This window comes from Cervus canadensis, chromosome 33 (assembly GCF_019320065.1).
Source record: "Cervus canadensis isolate Bull #8, Minnesota chromosome 33, ASM1932006v1, whole genome shotgun sequence".
Classification (NCBI taxonomy): domain Eukaryota; kingdom Metazoa; phylum Chordata; class Mammalia; order Artiodactyla; family Cervidae; genus Cervus; species Cervus canadensis.
This window is the reverse complement of record NC_057418.1, coordinates 18,252,994-18,277,248: the sequence shown is the minus strand read 5'-3', so window position 1 is coordinate 18,277,248 and position 24,255 is coordinate 18,252,994. Positions and strand designations below refer to the sequence as shown.

The 24,255-nt window shown below is 38.0% G+C and overlaps 1 protein-coding gene across 4 annotated transcripts in view; it reads left to right on the top strand.

The window, feature by feature from the left end:
• The first annotated feature begins 2,301 nt into the window (after positions 1 to 2,301).
• The window catches only part of SHPRH (SNF2 histone linker PHD RING helicase), an 83,740-nt gene continuing 61,786 nt past the window's right edge, over positions 2,302 to 24,255 (top strand). The window contains exons 1-8 of one of the 4 annotated variants that reach the window (XM_043457006.1): positions 2,302 to 2,534; positions 10,188 to 10,854; positions 13,102 to 13,231; positions 15,074 to 15,292; positions 17,951 to 18,029; positions 18,682 to 18,832; positions 21,828 to 21,936; positions 22,408 to 22,664. In XM_043457006.1, coding sequence (XP_043312941.1) covers positions 10,216 to 10,854; positions 13,102 to 13,231; positions 15,074 to 15,292; positions 17,951 to 18,029; positions 18,682 to 18,832; positions 21,828 to 21,936; positions 22,408 to 22,664 — 1,584 coding nt within the window. In that variant the 5' untranslated portion in view covers positions 2,302 to 2,534; positions 10,188 to 10,215. Of the gene's footprint in view, positions 2,535 to 2,572; positions 2,940 to 10,187; positions 10,855 to 13,101; positions 13,232 to 13,787; positions 13,806 to 15,073; positions 15,293 to 17,950; positions 18,030 to 18,681; positions 18,833 to 21,827; positions 21,937 to 22,407; positions 22,665 to 24,255 lie in introns of those variants that run through there. The other 3 variants (XM_043457007.1, XM_043457009.1, XM_043457008.1) reach the window with 3 other exon arrangements.

Here is a 24,255-nt window from a genome sequence, read left to right as displayed (position 1 = left end):
TAGTCATGTATGGACATGAGAATTGGACTATAAAGAAAGCTGAGCACAGAAGAATTGATGCTTTTTAACTGTGGTGTTGGAGAAGACTTTTGAGAGTCCCTTGGACTGCAAGGAGATCCAACCAGTCCATCCTAAAAGAGATGAGTCCTGAGTGTTCATTGGAAGGACTGTTGTTGAAGGTGAAACTCCAATACTTTGGCCACCTGATGTGAAGAACTGACTCATTTTGAAAAGACCCTGATGCTGGGAAAGATTGAAGGCAGGAGAAGGGGACAGCAGATGATGAAATGCTTGGATGGCATCACTGACTCAATGGACATGAGTTTGGGTAAATTACTGGAGTTGGTGATGGACAGGAAGGCCTAGCGTGCTGCAGTCCATGGGTGGCAGAGTTGGCCATGACTGAGTGACTGAACTGAACTGAACTGATGTCAAGAACTGACTCACTGGAAAAGATCCTGATGCTGGGAAAGATTGAAGGCAGGAGGAGAAGGGGATGAGACAGGATGAGATGGTTGGGTGGCATCACTGACTTGATGGAATTAAGTTAGAGTAAGCTCCAGGAGTTGGTGATGATGGACAGGGAAGCCTGGCATGCTACAGTCCATGTGGTCACAATGAACCAGACATGACTGAGCAATTGAACTCAACTGAACTTAGGTGTGAACAGCTGCTTCACAGCTGGGAGCTTCCAGAATGCTAGATGCAAAAATGAGTCACGTTTTCTGAAATTAGCTCTGGTGATTCTGTATTGAAAAACACATTACTCTATAGAGAACTATTCAAAGGCTATACTTTGAAAATACAGGACTGAACATATATATTATTGTAAAAACTGTTAAAATCTTAATTGTAAGCATATGCTACTGTATATAGAATATAGAATTCTCTCTCTGTATTACATCAGAGGGTGAAATTACATCTCTAGATATATAACTGGATTCCTAGTTTACTATTTTTGTACAGGTTAACAATAATGTCTGTAGAGATTAATTACTCAATAACATTGAACAAAAATAAAATGAGGCTGGGTTTATTTTAAAATATCTCTACCTGGCACCAGCAGGACTTGGTAAAATTGAGCTTGATTTTCTGCTCCACTGGTGAAATGTGACATAAAACTATCAAAGATCACCTGTCACAGCACCATATATATTTAAGTATGGAGTTTCAAATCACAGTTCCAAAAGAAAGGCTGCATTTTATCCTGCACTTAATAAAAAGATCAGTTCTCCAATGAAGTGGGATTCTGCTTGCCTACTCTTCCAGCACTAGAGCTACTTTTTTAGCTGGCCTCGGGAAACTCTGGACAAGGTCACTGATTTCCACTGAATTCTAAGTGGTTTTGTTTACGGAAATAGCTTCTCTTAGAGGTTTGTCATGAAGTTCGGTACTAAGAATATCGACCACTCTGGACTGTCTCCACAGCTAACGGATCCTCCTACAGGCAAGAACTTATTTTTGTGCTTCTGTGATCACACAGGCCAAGACGCCCTTCCGCAGCATAATTCTAAGCCCTCATTAGGTACTCAGTGATCGAGGGCCCCAGGTCTGAAAGTGTTAGTCGCTTAACAGAGTCCGACTCTTTGGGACTCCATGGACTGTAGCCCACCAGGCTCCTCCGTCCATGGGATTCTCCAGGCAAGAATACTGGAGTGGGTTGCCATTTCCTTCTCCTGGGGATCTTCCCGACCCAGGGATCGAACTGCGGTCTCCCGCATTGTACTCAGATTCTTTACTCTCTAAGCTGTTATTTTCCAGGCTCTTGGTTCTGAAGCCGCTCAGCGATTTCGGAGTTACCTAGGCATAAGACTACCTCCAAGAGAAAAGGCTACCGCTCAGTGAAGAAAAGGAAAAAAAAAAAAAAAAAAAGCTTAAGATATTGGAAGCCCAGCTTCGTCACAATACTGTAGTTTTTTCCTCATCTTAAAATATTTACTCACATCTCCCTGGAGAGTCTTTTAAAATAACTTCTGAGTGAGATAAACTTCAACCGTAACTAATTAGTGGCTGCTTTCTAAAAACAATTTACAAGGTGTACCTGCAGAATTCTCGTCTTTTTACTAAACCCACAGCTCTTAACATCTGTTTCAAGAGTGACCCGTAACCTTCAGCCAGCAGCCCCGCCCACTTCTAAATCCGCTTAGAGCGCCACCTCCTCCTTTCACGTTCAGCCTATCACGTATTCTCTAATGGCTCAGTGTAGCTATCGCGAGACTCCAACGGTATCCTTCGAGAGTCTCTAACCGTGTGGACTTGCGCAGAAGAGACTCATGAAGCTAGGGTCGGAGAAAGGGGGCGGGGCGTCCCGACGTGCGCGTTCACCTTGACCCCACGCTCCAGCGCGCGCCCAGCATTTAGGCGCTGTGGTTTCTGGGCCCCCCGGGAACCCCAACACAAACCAGCATAAAGCGCGCGTGCCCACCTCAGGCCGATGTTCGGTGGATAGCGAATGCGTGCCCGGGACCTGCAGAGGCATCAGAGGGCCCTGGGCCTTGGTGCAGAGGCTCTAGGGGCTTGGAGAAACAGTCTAGGTAGGCGCTTGGGTGATAGAGGGTCAGGGGTCAGAGGTCGGGGGCGGAAGGCGTTTTGGACGCAGACAGAAGTCTCAGGGAGGGACGACTCCGTTGTTTTGGAGCCTGGGAAACTAAAAGACTGACGGAGCAGCAGCGCGAGTTTCCGCGACCCTTCCCCATCCCAGACGTGCGGGCCGGGGGTCCGCCGCGGCTTGCCCGGAACGAAGAGGAGCTGCGGGAGGGAGGCTTGCTTTCTCCGCCGCGGACTGGGGCCTACGGTGTCTCGTTCGAGCGTCCTAGGGCCCTTGATCTCGCTCCTCTGCCTCCGGGCAGCTTGTTTGCCCGGCCTGCTGGGAGCGATCGGCGCTGACAGCCTTGCTCAGACTCCTCAAACCACTTTTGAGTCTTTCGGAAGAAAACTGAGTGGGTATCACCATTCTCCGCAGATATGCCCCTGGAGACTGGAACTGGGCAGCTGCCTAGCTTATTGGTGTGCGGGATTGTAAATGTAGTAAAGGGGAGGCCGGGGCCTCTGAGTTAAAGTTCTCAGGTACCTCAGGAATCAGGTTAATTACATTCGCACTCAAAACCAGCCTTGCATTTTGTGCCTTTTGACTCCGTGATAGTTTCTACTTTTCTGAACCAGGATATATTTTCTGATGGTTGACGGTCAGTGTCAGATAAACAGGATTAGTAAATAGTGACTTTGAGCCTTTTTTCTAACGGACTTGATCTTAGCCATGAAGTAAAAACCCTGGATGTTTGGTGTTTTCCTTTTTCCGCCTGCAATGTGGAAGACCTGGATTCGATCCCTGGGTTGGGAAGATCCCCTGGAGAAGGGAACGGCTACCCAGTCCAGTATTCTGGCTTGGAGGATTCCATGGATTGTATATAGTCCATGCGGTCTCAAAGAGTGGGACACGACTGAACGAGTTTCACTACTTCTGTTTGAATTAACTTGTGACTTTAATAAACAAAAAATACTTTTAGAGTTATTACAGCTATTTTCAATTATTCTATTGGGTGATAGCAAGAATGATGAAACTCCCATGAATCGAAATGATCCATGATACCTGTACCGTCACCAGAAAGGCTAGTTGGTTTATGATGAGAAATCATGCTGGAAGCAAGATAGTAGTGAGCAGTAGTGGGATAAATGTTCTGTATTGCAAAACATGGCACTTATAGAGTTTACAAAATCCACTTAGCCAATACACTGGCAGTTGAGAATAAAATGATTTTGAAGGATGGTATTTATATATATATCCTCCTCTTGTCCGGCCTAAAGAACTGTACTTACAGGATTATTGAATCTGTTATTAAGAGTTCAGGCTAGAAAGATTTGGGGTAATAGAATCTGCTGGTGAAAAATCAAGGCCTTTTATAAGTATCTGTGACTGGTTTTAGAGTTCTGCAGAGGAAAATACTCTCAACCTGCTGGGGTTATCACTAAGAAAAAAGCTGTGGTAATGCTAGGTCATTGAGAACTTCTCAGTCATCAGTAATGATTGAATTTCACTTGCATAAGGCTTACCTTGCAGCACGATATCTCAAATGTATATACTCTCCGTTTTCCTGGATAGCCTAAATCAGGACCTACCATGGGTTTGTTCTACATCATTCAGTATTGGCAATTATCTTTTAATGAAGAGATAGTAATTTGGAGGGGGAAAAATCTGAATAAGTTTAATTGATATCCATCTGTTGTCTTAGTAACAACATTTTATATTTATTTTTCTAGCAGTCTATCTTTGTTTTCTGTTAAAGACACAATCAGTTTTCTGTTTCACTCTGGGCTGGAAATTGTAAGGAGTAGTTTCACACTACCTGTAGTCTTTTTGAACGTGGTTGAGTGAGATTGGTCCAAAAAGAAATTTGAGTAAAAGTACTTCTGGGTCCTTGAGAAGAGAGAGAATATTCACAGAGTTAGAGATCTTTGTTTCACATTACTTTGAATATCATTTCCATCCTGGCCCTGACCCGGCATTGGGAGTACAGTGCTGAATAGGGTTCTGTTCCTGCCTGGCTTTCAAGTAGTTCAAAGTCAAACAGCTGAGAACACTGTAACAGTTGGAATCAAGAAGGAGAGGCCTTTAATTCAGCATACCTGGTCGTGGAATGTTTTGTGGGAGATCAGGATATCGATAGGTGGAAAAGCATGAAAGGGCATTTCAAGCAAAAGGCATTTAGAGGAATGAGAGTCAAAATGTGATCCGTGTAGGAAACTGTGATATATAATCATGTTACACCCAAACACTGGTATTTAAGTGGGGGAAGAAGGGAAGAAGATTCATCTGGTATGAGGAAAGTAAGGAGAAGGATTTAGAATTGGAATATGATTAGAGATAAATGGAATTTTACTAGGACCTATTAGCTCCCAGTTAACATTATGGTTTTGAGTAGCTTTGATCAAAAAATTTAATCTTCTTTGGTTCAAGAATTATCCCTAGATAAAAATCTCCTTTAAACAAAAAAGAGTTAACCAAAACAGGGTGGTGGGGCAGAGGGAAGGCAGATCATGAATGTTTGCTCAGTATAGAATGAAAGGAGAGCCTGCTAGAAACCCTGGTATTTATTTTTCTTGAACTTATCATTGCAATTGATAAATACTTTGATAATACTGTGACATTGGAAGAATCAAGTTGAAAGCAAACATCTGAGTGAATGTGCAGATTATAGTTTAGAAGATACTGCATGAGGATGAGTGTTACCAGAGAAAAGATCAAGGAGTGAAAGGGAAGTGTTCTGGTTCAGTAATATGTCTATTACAAGACTGTTGTAATAGAAGGGCACGTATTAACCTCTGTTCACAATTGATGGCCTCAGACTGGTCATGGGACTACTATTGATGCCCCACCAGTTGAGCAGACATTTCCTGTCTATGCTGTACTTTGCCAGGAAAGAAATGGATTTCTGTAGGCAGCTAGCTATCCATAACAAGGTTTCTCAAGCTTGGCTGCCTGCTAGAATCACCAAGTGAGAGTGAAAGTGTTAGTTGCTCAGTTGTGTCCAAATCTTTGTGACCCCATGGACTGTAGCCTGCCAGGCTCCTCTGTCCGTGGAATTCTCCAGGCAAGACTACTGGAGTGGGTTGCCATCCCCTTCTCCAGGGGATCTTCCCAGCTCAGGGATTGAACCCAGGTCTCCTGCATTGCAGGTAGACTCTATTGTCTGAGCCAGCAGGGAAGAATCACCAAGGGAACCTGAAAAAATAATGGAGGTGGTGCCTGGGCCCTGCCCCAGAGATGATAGTTTAATTGGCTGGGCTAGTACCAGGGCATCAGGATTTTGAAAATTTCCCCCAGATAGTTCTAGCGTTCAGTCAAGTTTGAAACACACTGATCTGTAGTTCCCCATCCTGCCCCTTTAAAGTTTGGTTATTGTAAAGTGTAGTTTATAGTGTTCTCAGGGTGATGACAATAGCAACTACTACTTACTGAAGATATGCTAAACTTCAGTTGCTGTGCTATTGTACATACACACAGAAGCTAGATAATTTCCAAGTGCCAAAGCTAGAATTAGAATTTAGGACCCCAAAACTCACATTCTGTCATATAAGCCACATTGCTTTGCCAGATGTGAGATTCTGTAGCCAATTGCTTTGGGGGCCATTTGAGTTAATGATTCCATCATCACCATGTTACTAATATTATGGTGGTTAGTGAGATAGATTGTGTAACTGACCCAGTTCCCTCCCCATATGTCCCCACCATTTGACTTTGAGTCCATCTGTGAGACCTTGCTTTGCCCATGGAACCTTAATGTTTTTACCCTAACCAAAAGCCAAAAAGTACTTGTGTGATTGGATTTGGGCTCATTCCTCAGTCACTGTCATAATAACATTCTTGGGTGTTTTTTTGCTGGTACGAGGAGAAAGATGACTATATTTAGGAGAGCCAAGCGGCTTTTCCCGAAACCTAGACTATATCAGCCAATCCTAAACTAATCTGCAGATCGGTGAGAATAAATGATTGCTGTCTCCAGGCAGAGCTTTGGGTGATATGTTATAGGGCATATTTATGATGGTGGCTAACTGATAAACTGGTGTAGAAGACTGACTTGATTCCAGTATTCCAACCTGTGCTCTGAGGAGAACTGGACATAGACAAGCACTTAGGGTATTAGGGACTTTCTGTATTATTCTGATCTCTTATTCAAAGTAATAGAGGAGACAAGATGCTTGAAAAGTAGTTAACTATAGTCAGAGGTTGATTGTAGACCGCCACCTCCATATTCATAAACCAAGCACTGATTAAGGGAATGGAATTCTCGTGATTGACTTAGAACAGCAGTTTTTGATAGACATTTTGCTATTATGAAAATGTTCAATTATTGTCAGTCCAATACGGTAGCTTCTGGTCACATAGAGCTTTTGAGCACTTGAACTATGGCTCGGGAGAATGAAGAGCTGAGTTTAAATCTTTTTGTTTTTAACTTAAATACTACCTCTTAAAGTTAGACGCAGCTGTCGGCATCCTTATGGGACTACACAAACAACTTCTTTGCGGCTGCTGAGGAAACCACTCTGCTTTTAAGTCACAAAGCTAACATATTCCTCAGTAAGAGAAAGGTTCTGTCAACAAGGAAATGAGGTAGATCTTAGGTAGATAAATATTACTTGTTGTTTCATGGTTACTGTCCTATTCAGATTTTTCTATTTATTGGGCCAACTTAACTCATTACATTTTTTAGTAAATTATGCATTTTATCGATACATTTCAAGTTTATTAGAATAAAGCTATGAAGAGTTTTTAATTCCCTTCTGTACCTGCTTTTTGTTTTTGCCTTTTAAATCAGTCTTATTAAAATAAATTACGTACAGTAAAATTCAACAATTTTATATATACAATTTGATGAATTTTGACAAATGTATAAAATCATGTGATCACCTGTGGAACATGTCTGTTACCCCAAAGGTTTCCCTTCTGCTTCTTTGCTGTCAGTCACAGCTCTTACCACTTCCTGACCCCTGGAAACCATAGTCTGGTTTCTAACACTAGATTCTTACTTTCTCTAGAATTTCATATGAATGGAATCGTGCACTATATAGTCTTTCGGCTTCTTTCACTTAGTATAATGTGTTAAAAATTCATCCATGTTATATGTATCAATAGTTTATTATGAGTAGCATTCCATTTGTTTATCCATTCATCAGGTGGTGAACATTTGGGTTGTTTCCAGGTTTAGGCATTTATTAACAAAATTGGTATTAACAAATTCAAGTTTAAGTTTTTTATGTTTCTGTGTTTTTTTATTTCTCTTAGGTAAACACCTGTGAGTGGGAATTAATAGGCTGTGCAGAAAGTATATATTTAATCTGTAAGAAGTTGACACACTTTTCCTGTTGGAATGTTTGAGAATTCAGTTCTAGTTGTTCTGTGTCCTAGGTCTTTAACATTTTAACCATTCTACTAGATACATAGTTTCTCATTGTGGTTTATGAGTTGAATTTGCAATGCCTTAATGACTGAGGATGGTAAGGATATTTTCATGTGCTTATATGGCACTTAGAGATCATCTTTTGTGAAATGACCGTTCAGCATTTTTGTCCATTTTTAAATAAGGTTTTTCTTAAATATTGGTTTGCAAGAGTTATTTATGTATTTCACATATAAATCTTTCATCAGATCTCTGTGCTATTTTCTCTTTTTATGAAGACTTGACAGTTTTGAGAATAAGAAGTTTACAACTTTTTTTTTAAGTTAATTATCTTTTAAAGGAGTGTAAAACAAGAGAAAAATAACATTATATTTATACAGATATTTTTCATTTATAATGTTTTTTTTCTTTGTGTAGGTCCAAATTTCCATCTAATATCATTTTCCTCTGCCTTGAGTACTTCGTTTAACATTTCTTGTGCCGTGGGTCTCCACTTTAGGTTCCACTACCAGGTGCCACCACTACCAGCCCCACCTCTAAACATGGCAGCCCCCTTGATGATGCTCTCGTCTCTTGTGCTAATACAGTCACGCTGTCACTTAGCTTTCCATTCTGATTCCTTCTGTGTCATTCTTTAGGAAGACCTCAAAGTTTCTGGTCAGCTGAGATGTCCCATCGTTTGTACTATCTTAGACAGGGCTAGATTCAGGGCAGAATAATTGAGGATGGGGTGTTAGCAGGGATAGAGGAGTGCAGATTGCTCTGCGTGCCGAGTTTGTCTTCACAAAACCAAAACGCAGCCTGATGTTTGTACTGAATTAAAGACCATGGTTTGATCTACACTACTTTTATATCCTCTCCTCAAATACGGGATGGTGTTGAATACTTACTGGGGACTCATCCAATACCTGGCTGGATTTTATTAAAAAAAAAAAAAAAAAGAGATTACTGAGAATATTTATTAAACTGCACTTGAAGCCAAATTTTATTTATACATTCCTTTCTCTTTTTTTTCAGCTACATGGTTGGAATACATTGGATTAGGCACCAACCATCATTGTGACTTTATGATTTAACTTCTCTGAGTTCTGTGTTACATAGAGGAATTCGCTATTCTTTTGGGAAAAGGGAATGACTACCCACTTCAGTATTCTTGCCTGGAGAATTCCATGGACTGTATAGCCTATGGGGTCGTAAAGAGTCGGACACGACTGAGTGACTTTAGTTTAGGGTCTGCCTTATATAGGCTACTTTCAACGTAATTGAAAAAGCTTTCTTTTCTTTTTTCCTATGTTCTTAAATTCTTTTCTTTTATTGTCTCTGCTTTATTTCCCCTCCTTGCTATCTGTCACCATCTTATTTCTTGTCCAGCTATCCTCTTATTCTTTTTATAGGCTAATTCACAAAAAGAAATACATTTTACATATTTTCATCTTCCTCTTTTGAAAAAGAATGTATTTTTAGAGATTTTTAAGCTATGTCAGGGTCAAGTGAAGTTTTGTTAACGCTTTGGAATTATAAAATAATATGAAATCCTGTAGTGATTATATGGGTTTAAGTGTTACTAAAAGTTTTCAAATAAGCATTTCCAGAATATTTGAGAGATTTACCTTACTCAGTTCAGTTCAGTTCAGTTGCTCAGTCGTGTCCAACTCTTTGCGACCCCATAAACTGCAGCACGCCAGGCCTCCCTGTCCATCATCAACTCCCGGAGTCCACCGAAACCCACGTCCGTTGTGTCGGTAATGCCATCCAGCCATCTCATCCTCTGTCGTCCCCTTCTCCTCCTGCCCTCAATCTTTCCCAGCATCAGGGTCTTTTCAAATGAGTCAGCTCTTCACGTCAGGTGGCCAAAGTATTGGAGTTTCAGCTTCAACATTAGTCCTTCCAATGAACACCAAGGACTGATCTCCTTTAGGATGGACTGGTTGGATCTCCTTGCAGTCCAGGGGACTCTCAAAAGTTTTCTCCAACACCACAGTTACCTTACTATCATAAATTTAAAAATCATTAAATGTATTTTTAGAGTTTATTTTAAACAAAAATTTGTCTATATTAAATTTCTCTAAAAAGACCATTAAGATCATTAGGATTTGTGTGATACAAGAGATTATAGTCAATGTGTTCCATAAATGTATCTGACATTAAAAAAAATTATCCATTGCTTTACGTATCTCTTTAAAGATTTCATGTTTTGTGTGGGATTATTATTCTATGTTGAATTGCTCATCTGGGAATATTTTAATACAAAAATCCTCTCTTGGAATGTCTGCTGTTGTGTTTATCTTCTAGGGTTCACATTTACCAAGAGAACTTGAGAATGAGCAGCCGACGGAAACGTGCTCCCCCGGTAAGGGTAGATGAGGAAAAGCAACAGCAGCTTTGCTGGAATATGCATGAGGACAGAAGGAATGAACCTCTCACCTTAACTGATGACGAGCAGTCCTGCCCAGGTTTGGACCCCTCTCCTGCTCACCGCATCATCCTAGATGACAGTCCAAAGGAAGAAGTGGCTCACAGAGAAAAGAGGAGGTGTTCCGAAGCCGTGAGCATCTCAAAATCAATTGATAAAGAAGAGACTGGTGGCATTTTTTCCCCTTTGTCTGTAAAGCTGAATATTGTAATTTCTCCCTATCACTTTGATAATTCTTGGAAAGCATTTCTAGGAGAATTCACTCTTCAGCTTCTTCCTGAACAGTGTTTAATTGAAAATTTTTCTGAAAAGAGTTTTACACTGACGAGTTCCGAGTTGAGCAGTCAGTTCCTGATCTATGTTCATTCAGGATGTGAAAATGTAGAGAAAAAAGAAAGAGGACTCAATGAGCCAGTCAGTATCTGTGACAAGGGAATTCAAGTGGAGTCGTCCTTCAGCAGTGAAATGTTAGAAGATTTGGGATGGCTGCAAAAGAAGAAAAGAATAAAACTTTACCAAAAACCAGAAGAAAATAACATTATCAAGGTATCAATTTATATGGTGTCCCTTAAGGTTCTTCTGCATTGGATACCCCATTTTGAAATTAACTTAGAAGGAAGCTCTATAAAGCCAGCGATAAGCTTCATTATTGTCAAAGTACACTTCATTGGGAACATTCAATAACTATAAAAATATATGTACATATATATTTTATATATCATAGCCAATCATTTCCAGGCTGTACTTTTGGGGATCTTCCTGATTCACCCTTTCCAGCTGTATTCTCAGTGACTTGTTCTGACCTTCATTATCTCTTTCTCTTCCAGTAGCAATCCTTTCATCACTGCCTCTTCAGTTCTTTCATCTCCTTTGTCTCTGGGCTGGTATGATATGAATGCAAATGGAATTCTAGTCTATTTATGCCTACAGAATTAACTATAATCGGGCATATAAGTCTCTCCTTTGATAGGCCTTTGTCTCCTCCAGCTTTATCTGTCTCCTTCTCAACTCTTTATCGCTCTGCTCTTTCTTCTGTCCCAGAAACTACAGATTGCTCTGTTCCCTGCGTACACCCTGATGTCTGTGCATCTGCGCTTTTGCTCTCATACTTCCCTCTGCCTGGGCTGTTGCTTCCTCATCCCTCAGAACTCCTGCTCATTCCTCAGTGTGCAGCTCCTTCATCTGAGGAGGTCTTTTCTTAAACTCCATGCATGGTGTTACGTGCTCTTCCCCCATAATACCTGACGCACATGCTTATTTCCCCCCCACACTCGACTATGAAGTTTTTTTAATCTTCACAGCCCAGTAGAATACCAAATACTAAACAGATTTTCAGCAAATGGATGAATAAATTTATGATTCATTTCAGGCTTTGCTATTCACTAGCCAAGTAAATTTTTGTGAATCGTTTGGACTCTAATTTCAGCTTCTTTCCATATGAAATGTAAATAACACTCATTCCTTTTACCTCATACAATTGTGCTGAAAATCAGGGGAGGTAATGTAAGTAAATGTACTTCAAAAACTACAAAGCAAGTTAATATGTCTTCATTCTAATACTTGAAATATACTTGATCAATACTTGAAATTCTAAAATGTTAAATTCACTTTTGTTCAGTTGAAAACATCATACATGTGTGTTATACATTTGTCACACTAAAAAGCAGTTATATCAATAGCCCTGTTTATAGCTTCAGAATTGACTGAAGGAAAGGAGAAAATTTAGAAGCATTAGATTATAATTAATTCTTCCCTGTACAGTCAAACTCTGCAACCTAGCATCCCCTCTCTGGTGATAGTGAGTGCCACAAATTGTGGCTCAAGTTAAAAACAGATTTAAGAATTTGTGGTTTGTATGCCTGTGTTCTATCCATTTTCCCCCACATCAAGTCTTGATCTCTTCTGTCTTCCCTAATCCCTACTTTTATAAATATTTAAACACTTACTGCTGCAATAGCTAGGCATCTCTAAGCAAACACAGAGCAGAATATAAATAATAATGAAAAGTACTCTTTGCCACTTATTCCAGTGTAATGCTGATTGAATTTTGTTCTTTACTGAAAGAATATGAGGCTCTCAGTGATCATGGAATCAGGGCCAGCATAATACAGGGAAATGAAGGAAAGTATGTTTGTTGATTATCTACCATTAGGAATTTTTAAAATTATACTAAGTGGGCTATTCATATAGTCTTCTCTCCATTTTGTAAATGACAACATTTGGGTTAAAATCAATCATTTTGTTTGTTCTTTTAGCTCTTAAATATCAATGCCAGTATTAAAATTCAAGAATTTTGACTGGAAAGCTTCATACTATATTGTTTCACCAAAGTTAAGCTGTATAACCTTAATCAGGGCTATTTTCCTGAACATTTTAGTGTTTGATCTAGGAATAGGGATTAGTAAAACCTCTGTGCTTAAGAATCTTCTTGGGGAATCTGTGTTTTTAACCAGCTTCACTGATTATTCTGATGATCGTCTAGCTGGGAAATCATTGACTTGGTAGGTAGAATTGGTGTTCTCATCACAGTCTCACAGGCTTAGCTCCAGTTAGGGAAATATTTTTTCTAGCTACTTAAATGGTGCATCACACATAGTAAGCCCTGCATTTGCAGAATAAATTTGTTATTGAAAGTGGGAATATCTGAGATTTGGTAGGTATATATTTAGGATCTGTGGGGTACATACTCTGAATACCTTTAAAACTGAAGGCGTTAAAAATGTGTTTCTTATATGGTCATAAAAAATGATGTAGTACAGTCAAAACTTTTTAATGTTGATTAATTATTTGTAGGTTGGAATTTATCTTTTGGAAGCTGGCCTAGCAAAACCAGATTATCTGAGTGATGCAAGTTCAAGAATGAAAAAGTTCAATCAACTCATGAAGAGAGTGATGGAAAAGCTATACAATTTTATTATTCCAGGTAATTTTTAAAGTAAACTTTAAAATTGTTGCTCCTGAAGAGCTGTGGATTTCTCCCAAATCCTGTATATAACAACCAGAAAAACAGCTAATAAAACCATAATAAAATTGAACAACCAACATAAAATTGCTATATGACAAAATTATGCTTATCTTAAATGCCCCCACTACTATACTTTTTGTCTTTTTTTTTTTTTTGCTTAATGATATGCTTAGCTTATAGTGTGTACTCAAGAAATGTTGATGGCATCAATAGGCAGAATATAAAGGGATCTGAGCTGATTGGAATTTTTGCATTATTCCTGTGTTTATTTTTTTATTTTGTCATGGCCAGAGATTCTTGGCCGGCCTTTACTCCACCTCTCCTTTGCAGTCTGACAAATAATCTCAAGAGCCTGCTTCCCATAAAGACCAGTTAACTTTGCTACTGTTTCTTGGCAAGAAGTTGCATCCTTGGTCAGGACTGCAGTTTCAGAGTTGTCTGCCATTGGTTCCCAAGGGAGAGTGTGGATGGCTTGCTGCAGCCCATCAGCACGACTGGAAAAACGGCTCAGATTCTCCAAGTCCTGCTCATGGTGGGTCAGCCTTATTTCTGGTGCACATCAGAACAGTTTTATACTGGGATATCTGGGAAATCAGTTTCTAAGCTTGGTTATTGAGTTGTTTTTCTGCAGTACATTCTTTGTGAAGTTTTATAATGCTAGTAATAGTACATCATTTGCATGCTAAAGACATAACAAAAAGAAAATCACTGGTTTCAGAATTGGAAGGAATGCTTTGAAGTACACCTAGAACTTTTTCAAAGTTATGATAAGAATCCATTATTCTGCCTTTTAAAAATAATAAAATTGGAACTTTTCAAAGGAAAACTTCAAATATAATTACTAATAATATGCACCTACACTAAAACAGAAATAGCCAAGCATGTAACTACACATTTATTGTAAACTTTTGAAAATCTTTAAAGAACATAATTTTTATTGAGAAAAGTTAATTGTGTATTTTGTGGTACAGTCTTTGTTTTAAGGCATATGAGGTATGTCCTACAAATGTGTGTGGACCTGTTTGAAACCATTCAGTAATAAATCATTGGCTACAGGGGCCTTGCAAATTTTTCAAGAGTTTGAGGGGTTTGTTTTTTTTTTTCACATTGTAAGCATGAATCTTTTTCCACAGGTCAATTGTGCCCAACAAATGAATCTGAAATTCTTATGAATTTGTATTGGTGGCATAAGCCCTTAATCTCCTAATTGGCAGCTGCTGCTGCTGTTACCAAATACCTGTCCTTTTTTAGCATAAGAAATAGAATGGGAAACTTTGTCTTATTAGATGTAGAAAAATTGTCTGCCTGTGGATTTTTTTAATGTTGTAAAAGTAAAATAAATTATTCTTTTACAAACTGCAATAGATATTCACATTCAGTTCCTCAGAGGTTTATGAAACATCTACAATGGGCATAGCACATGCTGGCTGCTCTGAGGAGCTATAAAAACAAAAGACAGCCTTTGCTCTCAAAGAGCGTTAACAGTTCAGTGGGGAAGGGATGAATGAGCACAAATGATTATACTACGAGAAAGACTGCAGTGTATTGTTATATCCAATGTATGAGAGCGTTGCATGAACACAGAGGAGAGTGTTCTGATCAGGGAAAACAAAATGTCATGAAAAAAATATCAGTTATATCATCTTGAAGGTGGAAGCATAGATTTTTGATCAGTCAAAAGGCACACTAAGCAAAGCCCCAGAGTTGGGAGAGTACATGGTGTGTTCTGGGAATAAGAACTGCTTATAGTTATAAATGTAGATCTTGTTGTTCTGAGTACACTTGTTCTTGGATGTACAGATGTGTTGGAAGAGGATGAGGAAGGTTCCGATAGTGAGCCAGAGGGACAGGACATTGATGAACTCTATCACTTTGTGAGGCAGACACATCAGCAAGAAACTCGGTCCATCCAAGTGGATGTCCAGCATCCTGCGCTGACCCCTGTGTTGAGACCGTACCAGAGAGAGGCTGTCAACTGGATGCTACAACAGGAGCGTTTCAAAAGCACCCCTGCTGGTGGCAAGTATAAGATACTTAAAGAAAGGCAAATTCATCAGAGGGATTAAATGAGAGAGTTTGGATGGAGGAAATCGGTCAGTAAACCATATTGAAAGCCTGGGATAGAATGGGTGTGTTACTGTGAACAAAATTATTTTCTAAGACATCCTTCAAAATTGACACCTAGAGAAATTCATTTATGAGTTCCCTCATCCGTAAAAGTTTGAACTGATTTTTCCAACCAGAGTAAAGGCTGCCTTGATGGAATTTTTAAAAACCAAGAGATTTTTTACATGCCTTTCCAACTGAGAATTGCTTTTGTGACCTGATCAGATGGGAATCTTGCTAATATATGAAAGAAACTGTACAATTTAATCGTGAATGTTAGGGACAGAAAGCAAGTTTATAAAAGTGGGAGACTTAACATGTGACAAATCTGAGCTTCCTAGTTATACTTATTTTCTTTACTCCACAAAATAAATAATAAAACGAAATGTCATCTAGTAAGTGTTTTCATAAAAGTAGTCAATTTATGGGAATCATTTGTGTCACTGCTTTATCATTGTCTTTAAAGGGATGGGCACTAGATGAGATTTTTACATGACCCTAGGAAGTGAAGTGCTAACCATTTCTCCTTTTTCCTATATAGATTTAATTAGTGATGAATATCTCTTCCGTATTTCTCCCACTTTTTTATCCAACAAACTTTTTTAAACTTTTTATTTTGGAAATATCAGTTCATTGCCAATATTATTTCTTACTCTTGCTTCTCCCATATTCTGAATTATTTTGAAGTAGTAACCCCACATGGAGAAGGAAATGGCAACCTACTCCAGTATTCTTGCCTGGAAAACCCCATGGACATAGGAGCCTGGTAGGTACAGTCCATGGGGTCGCAAAGAGTCAGACACAACTGAATGACTAAACAGCAACAATAACGCCACATATTATATCATTTCATCTGGTAATGTTTCAGTTTATCTCATTAAAAGATAAAGGTTTTTTAAACAAATATATATATATAATGAATTTTGAAACCAAAAAATTTCTTAGTATCACTGTCTCTCTTACTTCCTAACCCCCTTTCTATTTCTCTGTCTTTTAGTTTGTTCAAATCTGAAACCAAATAGCATCCATATAGTATTGGAATTACTTGCTGTTTCTTTTAGTCCATAGGTTTTCTTTCCTCTCCTATTTTTTTCTTATATTTGTTGAAGAAATTTTATAGCTCTATAGAATTTCCTACAGGAATTTTATTAAGGTATAACAGAAATAGTAAATGCGTAGATCTTAAGGGCACAGTTTGATAAGTTTTGATAAATCTCTGTGTCTGTGTAACTAGCAATTCAGTTAAGACATAGAACCAGACTTTCCCAAAAGTAGACACTGGCCACCCATGCCTCTTGAGACTTGAAATGTGACTGTCCAAATTATGTGGTGTAAGTTTAAAATACACACTAGATTTCCGATAGTACAAAAAGAAAAGAATGTGAAATATCTCACTACTACTTTTTATATTGATTATTGAAATGATAATATTGTATTTTGATTACATCAGATAAAAATATTAAAATTAATTTTACCTGTTTCTTTTAATATTTGTATCATACAATGCTGACATAAAATATTTCCATCACCCAGCACTTTCCATCGTTGCCTAGTCAGTTCTACTTCAACCCCTTCAGGAGGCAACCACTGTCATCATAAATTAGTTTTGCCTGTTTTTGAAACAGACAATGATAAAATATGTCCACTCAGGTGGAGGGAGTTGCCCTCTTTCAACATAATGTTTTTGAGGTTCATCCACACAGCATGTATCAGTAATTCATTGTTTTTTGTCCCCAGGCTAGATTTTGTTGATTAAATCACATGCATCATTTAGTGTTTTTTTGGTTCTCTGTGGTTCCCATAGATTAAAACTTTTTATCTTTTAATTTTTTTCATTTTATAAAACTTATATGTCTGTATTTCTGCTTCACCTAATAATCACTGAAGAAGGTAACAAAAAAATGACTAACCATTTCACGGGAAGTAGAGCCATACCTACAACTTAGCAGTTGGTTTAAACAACGTAATATATTGAGAAGGGATAGTGGAAGATGCTGGTTGACACAGACTCAGTACTTCATTGCTGTAGTTTGAGATATTTTTTTTTCCTCAGTTAAGCCTTTCCTCTACTCAGACCCATATGAAAGGTTAGATCTGATATAATTTAGTGTATTAGCCCAGTATCATTTATCTGTGAAATTATTTAACAATATAAGGTAACTTCTTAAAGCATGTGTAAAAGACAAGCTGCTTTCATTTATTGTCTAAGCCTTGATGAAACGTATTGGTTTTCTTTGCCTGTTAATCCTCTATACTAGTATAATTTGTATATTTTGCTATACTTTGCATAATTAAAATACAACTAATAAATTATAAAGTATCCAATAAAATATAATTGCAGGTATAATTTGCTTTAGCTTTTCTGTCTTATCACTTGCTTCTATGGCAAATATTTGTGTGCTAAACAAAGGAAGCAAAAGAATTATATCTGAACAATAAGAGCGGTGTCCTGGCCTTTTACCCACATGTATGTGCCTTCCCGGGGTATCCTGGCTGTTGACTTACTTTTATTTTGATGTAATTATCTGGCAGAATGGAAAATAAACAGAAAATGGTTTATTTTTCTTGTAGAAAGTACCCTACACTTTCTATGGAGAGAAATTATTACATCTGAGGGTTTGAAACTCTACTACAATCCATACACAGGCTGGTAAGGCAAAACTCTCCTTGTGTGCATGATATTGAAAACAAATATTATGAAAACCTATCTGAGATTGATGGCATATGTCTTAAGCCTTGGCAGTACCTCAAAAAGGCATACTAAATTAAAGTCTCATTAGACAGTTTTATAGATAGGATAGACATGGAATTAATAGCACTTGTAATTTTTTGGTAGATAAATGCAGTAGGATAGACATAAGATGTGTAGTTATTGATATTTAAAGAGATTATAATTTTAAGTAAAAATATCACCTTATTATGGGCCAGTTCATTAAATTTGTTAATTTTATTATAAAAGAGTTTTTAGGAATCAATAAATATGATTAGTGAATCAGTAGTTATTGCCATTTTTATTCACAGATTCATAAAGGTCACAGAAGGTAGACATGCTTCCCTTTATTTATGGGGGGGAAAAAATGATGATAGTACCAATTCTGTTTCTGCACACTTAAGTTGTCAACTCAGGCAGCTTTTTTATTCTCACTGTTCTTATATTCATGATCTAGGGATTATAATTGTTGCAACTGAAAGTATAGTTTTAAAAAGCTTAAGACTTTTATGCATTTCTCCCAGTTCTCTTTAGGAACAGTGTGATTTATATTTGCATTCCTATGATGTGTTTTTCTTGTATTTTCCTTTAGCATCATTCGTGAGTACCCAAATGCTGGACCACAGTTGCTTGGTGGGATCTTAGCAGATGAGATGGGTCTTGGAAAGACAGTGGAGGTTTTGGCTCTGATTCTGACACATACTCGACAAGATGTCAAACAAGATGCTCTCACTCTTCCTGAGGTAGGAGGAGTACTACAGGGCTTGGGAAAGCAGAGCATATGTTCTGCAGAAAGCATCGTATGTTGAACATTTGGTTGGCACTTAAGTCAACACTTTCAGTTTATTCTGTGGCTTATGACTTGTATTAGTTGTTAACTTCACATAGGCACAGAAAATGGGATATTTGTGAACTGGCAAAGTTTTTTAAAGTGATATTGGCCAATCACGAAGAGGATAGATATGCTGTTATTTATGAAGCTTCCTTCTAGTTGGCAGAGAAATTCTCTTAGGAAAGCTTGATTACTTCCTCAAATGTTTTGTCACTTCTTCAGATCTCCATACTACTGCTACATATTTTTGAGAGCTATTTTTCAAAAATTGTGCAAATCTCAGATATATAAATCTTGGGGTCAAATAATTAGAACTTTGTTAAAGGGTAAATAGCTAAGTAAGTAGATTTCTCAATGAAATGAACAAATGAAACAAACAAAATTTCTCAATAAACAGTCTTTACTCTAAAATGTATGTGTGTTAGTCGCTCAGTTTAGTTCAGTTGCTCAGTCGTGTCCGACTCTTTGCGACCCCATGAACTGCAGCATGCCAGGCCTCCCTGTCCACCACCAACTCCCGGAGTCCACCCAAACACATGTCCATCAAGTTGGTGATTCCATCCAACCATCTCATCCTCTGTTGTCCTCTTCTCCTCCTGCCCTCAATCTTTTTCAGCATCAGGGTCTTTTCAAATGAGTCAGCTCTTCACATCAGGTGGCCAAAGTATCGGAGTTTCAGCTTCAGCATCAGTCCTTCCAATGAACACCCAGGACTAATCTCCTTTAGGATGGACTGGTTGGGTCTCCTTGTAGTCCAAGGGACTCTCAAGAGTCTTCTCCAACACCACAGTTCAAAAGCATAAATTCTTCTATGCTCAGCTTTCTTTATAGTCCAACTCTCACATCCCTACATGACTACTGGAAAAAGCATAGCCTTGACTAGACGGACCTTTGTTGACGAAGTAATGTCTCTGCTTTTTAATATGCTGTCTAGTTTGGTCATAACTTTCCTTCCAAGGAGTAAGCATCTTTTAATTTCATGGCTGCAATCACCATCTGCAGTGATTTTGGAGCCCCCACAAATAAAGTCAGCCACTATTTCCACTGTTTTCCCATCCATTTGCCATGAAGTGATGGAACCGGATGCCATGATCTTAGTTCTGAATGTTGAGCTTTAAGCCAACTTTTTCACTCTCCTGTTTCACCTTCATCAAGAGGCTCTTTAGTTCTTCTTCACTTTCTGCCATAAGGGTGGTGTCATCTGCATATCTGAGGTTATTGATATTTCTCCCAGCAGTCTTGATTCCAGCTTGTGCTTCCTCCAGTCCAGTGTTTCTCATGATGTACTCTGCATATAAGTTAAATAAGCAGGATGATAATATACAGCTTTGATGTACTCCTTTTCCTATTTGGAACCAGTCTGTTGTTCCATGTCCAGTTCTAACTGTTGCTTCCTGACCTGCATACAGGTTTCTCAAGAGGCAGGTCAGGTGGTCTGGTATTCCCATCTCTTTCAGAATTTTCCACAGTTTATTGTGATCCACACACTCAAAGAGTTTGGCATAGTCAATAAAGCAGAAATAGATGTTTTTCTGGGACTCTCTTGCTTTTTCGATGAGCCAGCAGATGTTGGCAATTTGATCTCTGGTTCCTCTGCCTTTTCTAAAACCAGCTTGAACATCTGGAAGTTCATGGTTCACGTATTGTTGAAGCCTGGCTTGGAAAATTTTAAGCATTACTTTACTAGCGTGTAAGATGAGTGCAATTGTGTGGTAGTTTGAGAATTCTTTGGCATTGCCTTTCTTTGGGATCGGGATGAAAACTGACCTTTTCCAGTTCTGTGGCCACTGCTGAGTTTTCCAAATTTGCTGGCATATTGAATGCAGCACTTTCACAGCATCATGTTTCAGGATTTGAAATAGCTCAATTGGAATTCCATCACCTCCACTAACTTTGTTCGTAGTGATGCTTCCTAAGGCCCACTTGACTTCACATTCCAGGATGTCTGGCTCTGGGTGTGATGACACCATCATAATTATCTGGGTCATGAAGATCTTTTTTGTACAGTTCTTCTGTGTATTCTGTGTATTCTTGTTACCCTTTCAGTCATGTCTAACTCTTTGCAACCCCAGGGATTGTAGCTCCCCAGGATTATCTGTCCATGGGATTCTCCAGGCAAGAATAGTGGAGTGGGTAGCCATTCTCTTTTCCAGAGGATCTTCCCGACCCAGGGATTGAACCTCGGTCTCCTGCATTGCAGGTGGATTTCTTTACCATCTGCGCCCCTAGGGAAACCCTCTAAAATGTTTAGTTGTATTTAAAAATATAAATTTAAAAAAAAAATAAATTTTAGAGTTTATAAGAAAAAAAGCTTCACTGAGATTCATAGTTTATAGTTTATATTTTCAGATAATGAAATCGTCAATTAGCACATTAAATCCTGCGGAAATGAGGCCAGGGTCCACCATGCTTGCAACCTTAGCAGTTATGTGATCTTTTGATAGGGTAAAGTTTGCAAAATTATCCTTTCAGATTTGAGTAAGGGATATCCGAGTAGGGAATGTCTGTTTCCTTTGTAGAGAAATGAGTTGGCATGTACAGTTTTAACTATCAGTAACTTCCTTTTGAGGGTTCTCTGCTCATTAGCTGTGTTAATTTTAACTTAATTTGATTGCTATTACAAATTCAGTTGGTTAATACAATTTTAAACAAGGCTTAACATGTTAATTTCAGAAATTTCACACTTTAAGTAATTTAATATGTGTAATTTTTTTAAATGATGGCTAGCTGTTAACTCTGAAATAAAACATAAGATTTGTATGTGTGAATAACATATTTAGCCCTTTCTTTCATAATTTGTTACAACTCTTTTGCATCTCCTTAATAGAAGGAGGGTTAATTTTGTGAAGCCACTCAGAATACTGAAAGCAAAACACTGTGTAACTGCTTAACATTGTTTATATCAGGGAGAAGTGGTAAATTATTTCATTCCATCACGTTATTCTGGCGGAAATGTAAAAAAGACAGAAACCCAGAATATGGAATTTGAACCAAAAGAAAAAGTTCAGTGCCCCCGTAAGTATGAAATCTCTTAAAGATAACACCTTTTGCAGTGATATTTGTTCTAATTCTTATAATCTTTAATAGCAATATCTTATAATTGTTATAAATAATTGTTTTTACAGTTGTTTATACTTTGCATAAAAGTTTGGTTACAAGGCATATTATCTTAACAAAAGGGTTAGGTAACAAAAGTAAAGATTTATTCTTTGGTTTGACTTGATCCAGATAGTTTGTTGCTTAATTCGTAGATTAGCAAATTAATGTAATGTAATTTGCTTCTTAAATTATTTTCATTACTGTAATTTATTTCTTTATTGAGATAAGTTTATTACATATTCTTCAAAATGATGATAGACAGCATGTCTTTAATAAATCTTTATTCTTTACTTAACATGGTTCTTAATGCACATTAAGATTAACTGAGTTTTATTTTCTTTTCACTTTAATTGTTTTGACTGAGTTAGCATATCCTTTTGCATTTAGCTACACGTGTGATGATCCTGACAGCTGTTAAAGAAATGAATGGAAAAAAAGGAGTTTCTATTCTTTCCATCTATAAATATGTCAGTTCTATATATAGATATGATGTTCAGCGGAACAGGAGTCTTCTGAAACGGATGCTCAAATGTTTAATTTTTGAAGGCCTTGTGAAACAGATCAAAGGTCATGGTTTTTCTGGTACTTTTACACTGGGGAAGAATTACAAAGAAGAGGACATACATGATAAAACAAGAAAGCAGGTAATACCATTTATCAAGTGTGTATGTGATGCTTTACAAAGTAAATTGACAGATCCCACCTGTCTAAAGCCAGATGATAAAAAAGAAACATTAGGAAAAACACTAATGGCTATGACTTCTGTTTTCTACTTTCTGAATAAAAGTTCCATCAGAGTAGAAACTAAAAATAAGTATTAATTGAGTGGATTATGCAGTTAGTTAGTAACGCATAACATAGGTTAAAATAACTTATCTTCACCCTCATGCTATTGTCCACACTCAAAAAGCATGTTCCATACTTTAAAAATGTTAATACATTACATCTGCATAACTCTTTACATATGATTTGAATCTTTTATAAGTTCTCATTTTCCCTTGTCATCACTTTTTAAAATATTTATATTTTGTTATAAAACTTCTGGGCCAGTACTACAATTTACTTTTAAGAAAATAGTTAAAAATTTGTGAATATAAATCAAGAAAAGACTGATGACAACAATTCAAAATGTAGAGTTACTAGCTTAGCTACTATGAAAGAAATGGCAGACCAAGAAGTTCTCTTCCAAGAGTAGTGTCTTCAGCATTTTTTCCCCAGCCAGGTTAGAAGACTGCAATGAACTTCTGTGCTTTTAATAATCCTTCTGCTACCAAAAAAGGAAAATCTCCTTCAGTTAATGCCAGTCATTCCATGTTAATGTCATTCATTCCTCTGTTCACCCTTGACTGTGACATCACTTCTAGGAAGGTGCAGCTGGCATCTGCCTCCCCAGCACAGACCCTATCTGTTACATAACCCCCTCATGCAATCCTGTAGCATCATTTTAAAGGGTCTTGCTCAGTAGTGTCCTCCTCTTTTGCAACACCATGAATTGTAGCCCACCAGGCTCCTCTGTCCATAGGATTCCCCAGGCAAGAATACTGGAGAGGGTTGCCTTTTACTGTTCTCTCTTTTCCAACAGACTTCTTTGAGACCAGGAGCTAAATATACCTCATACTTACATCCCCACCATCTAACATGTTGCCTGGCTCAGAATTGGCATTCAATAAGTAATTGCAAGAGGGTACACCAGTAGAAAGGAGAAAGAAAGAAGGAATGTATTTGTTTATTGCAGTAACTGGTAGATTCATTTTTACTTTGGTTAAAAGCTATGTTTTAGTACTTGATATTTTTATAATTGCCCCTGTTGTTGTTTAGTCACTAAGTCATGTCCAACTCTTTTGTGACCCTGGTAGACTGCAGCCCATGGACAGGCCCCTGTGTCCATGGGATTTCCCAGGCAAGAATACTGGAGTGGGTTTCCATTTCTTTCTCCAGGGGATCTTTACAGCCCAGGGATTGAACCCACATCACCTTCATTACTGGTGGATTCTTTACCGCTGAGCCACCAGGGAAGCCCATAATTACCCTAGTTTGTATCTTTATGTATTATAAACTACCAGTCTTTTATTGATTTAGACAGACTGTAAATTATAAGAGATTGATAGCAAAATTAGTAGCTCCCTTTATTTCTAAGTTTTGTTCCTTCCAAATCTTAATTAAACAACGGTAGAGTTTTCTTTTCCTTTTGGGCCTGCAGGGAGAGGAGTTCATAGAGCAATTTGAAAACCACTG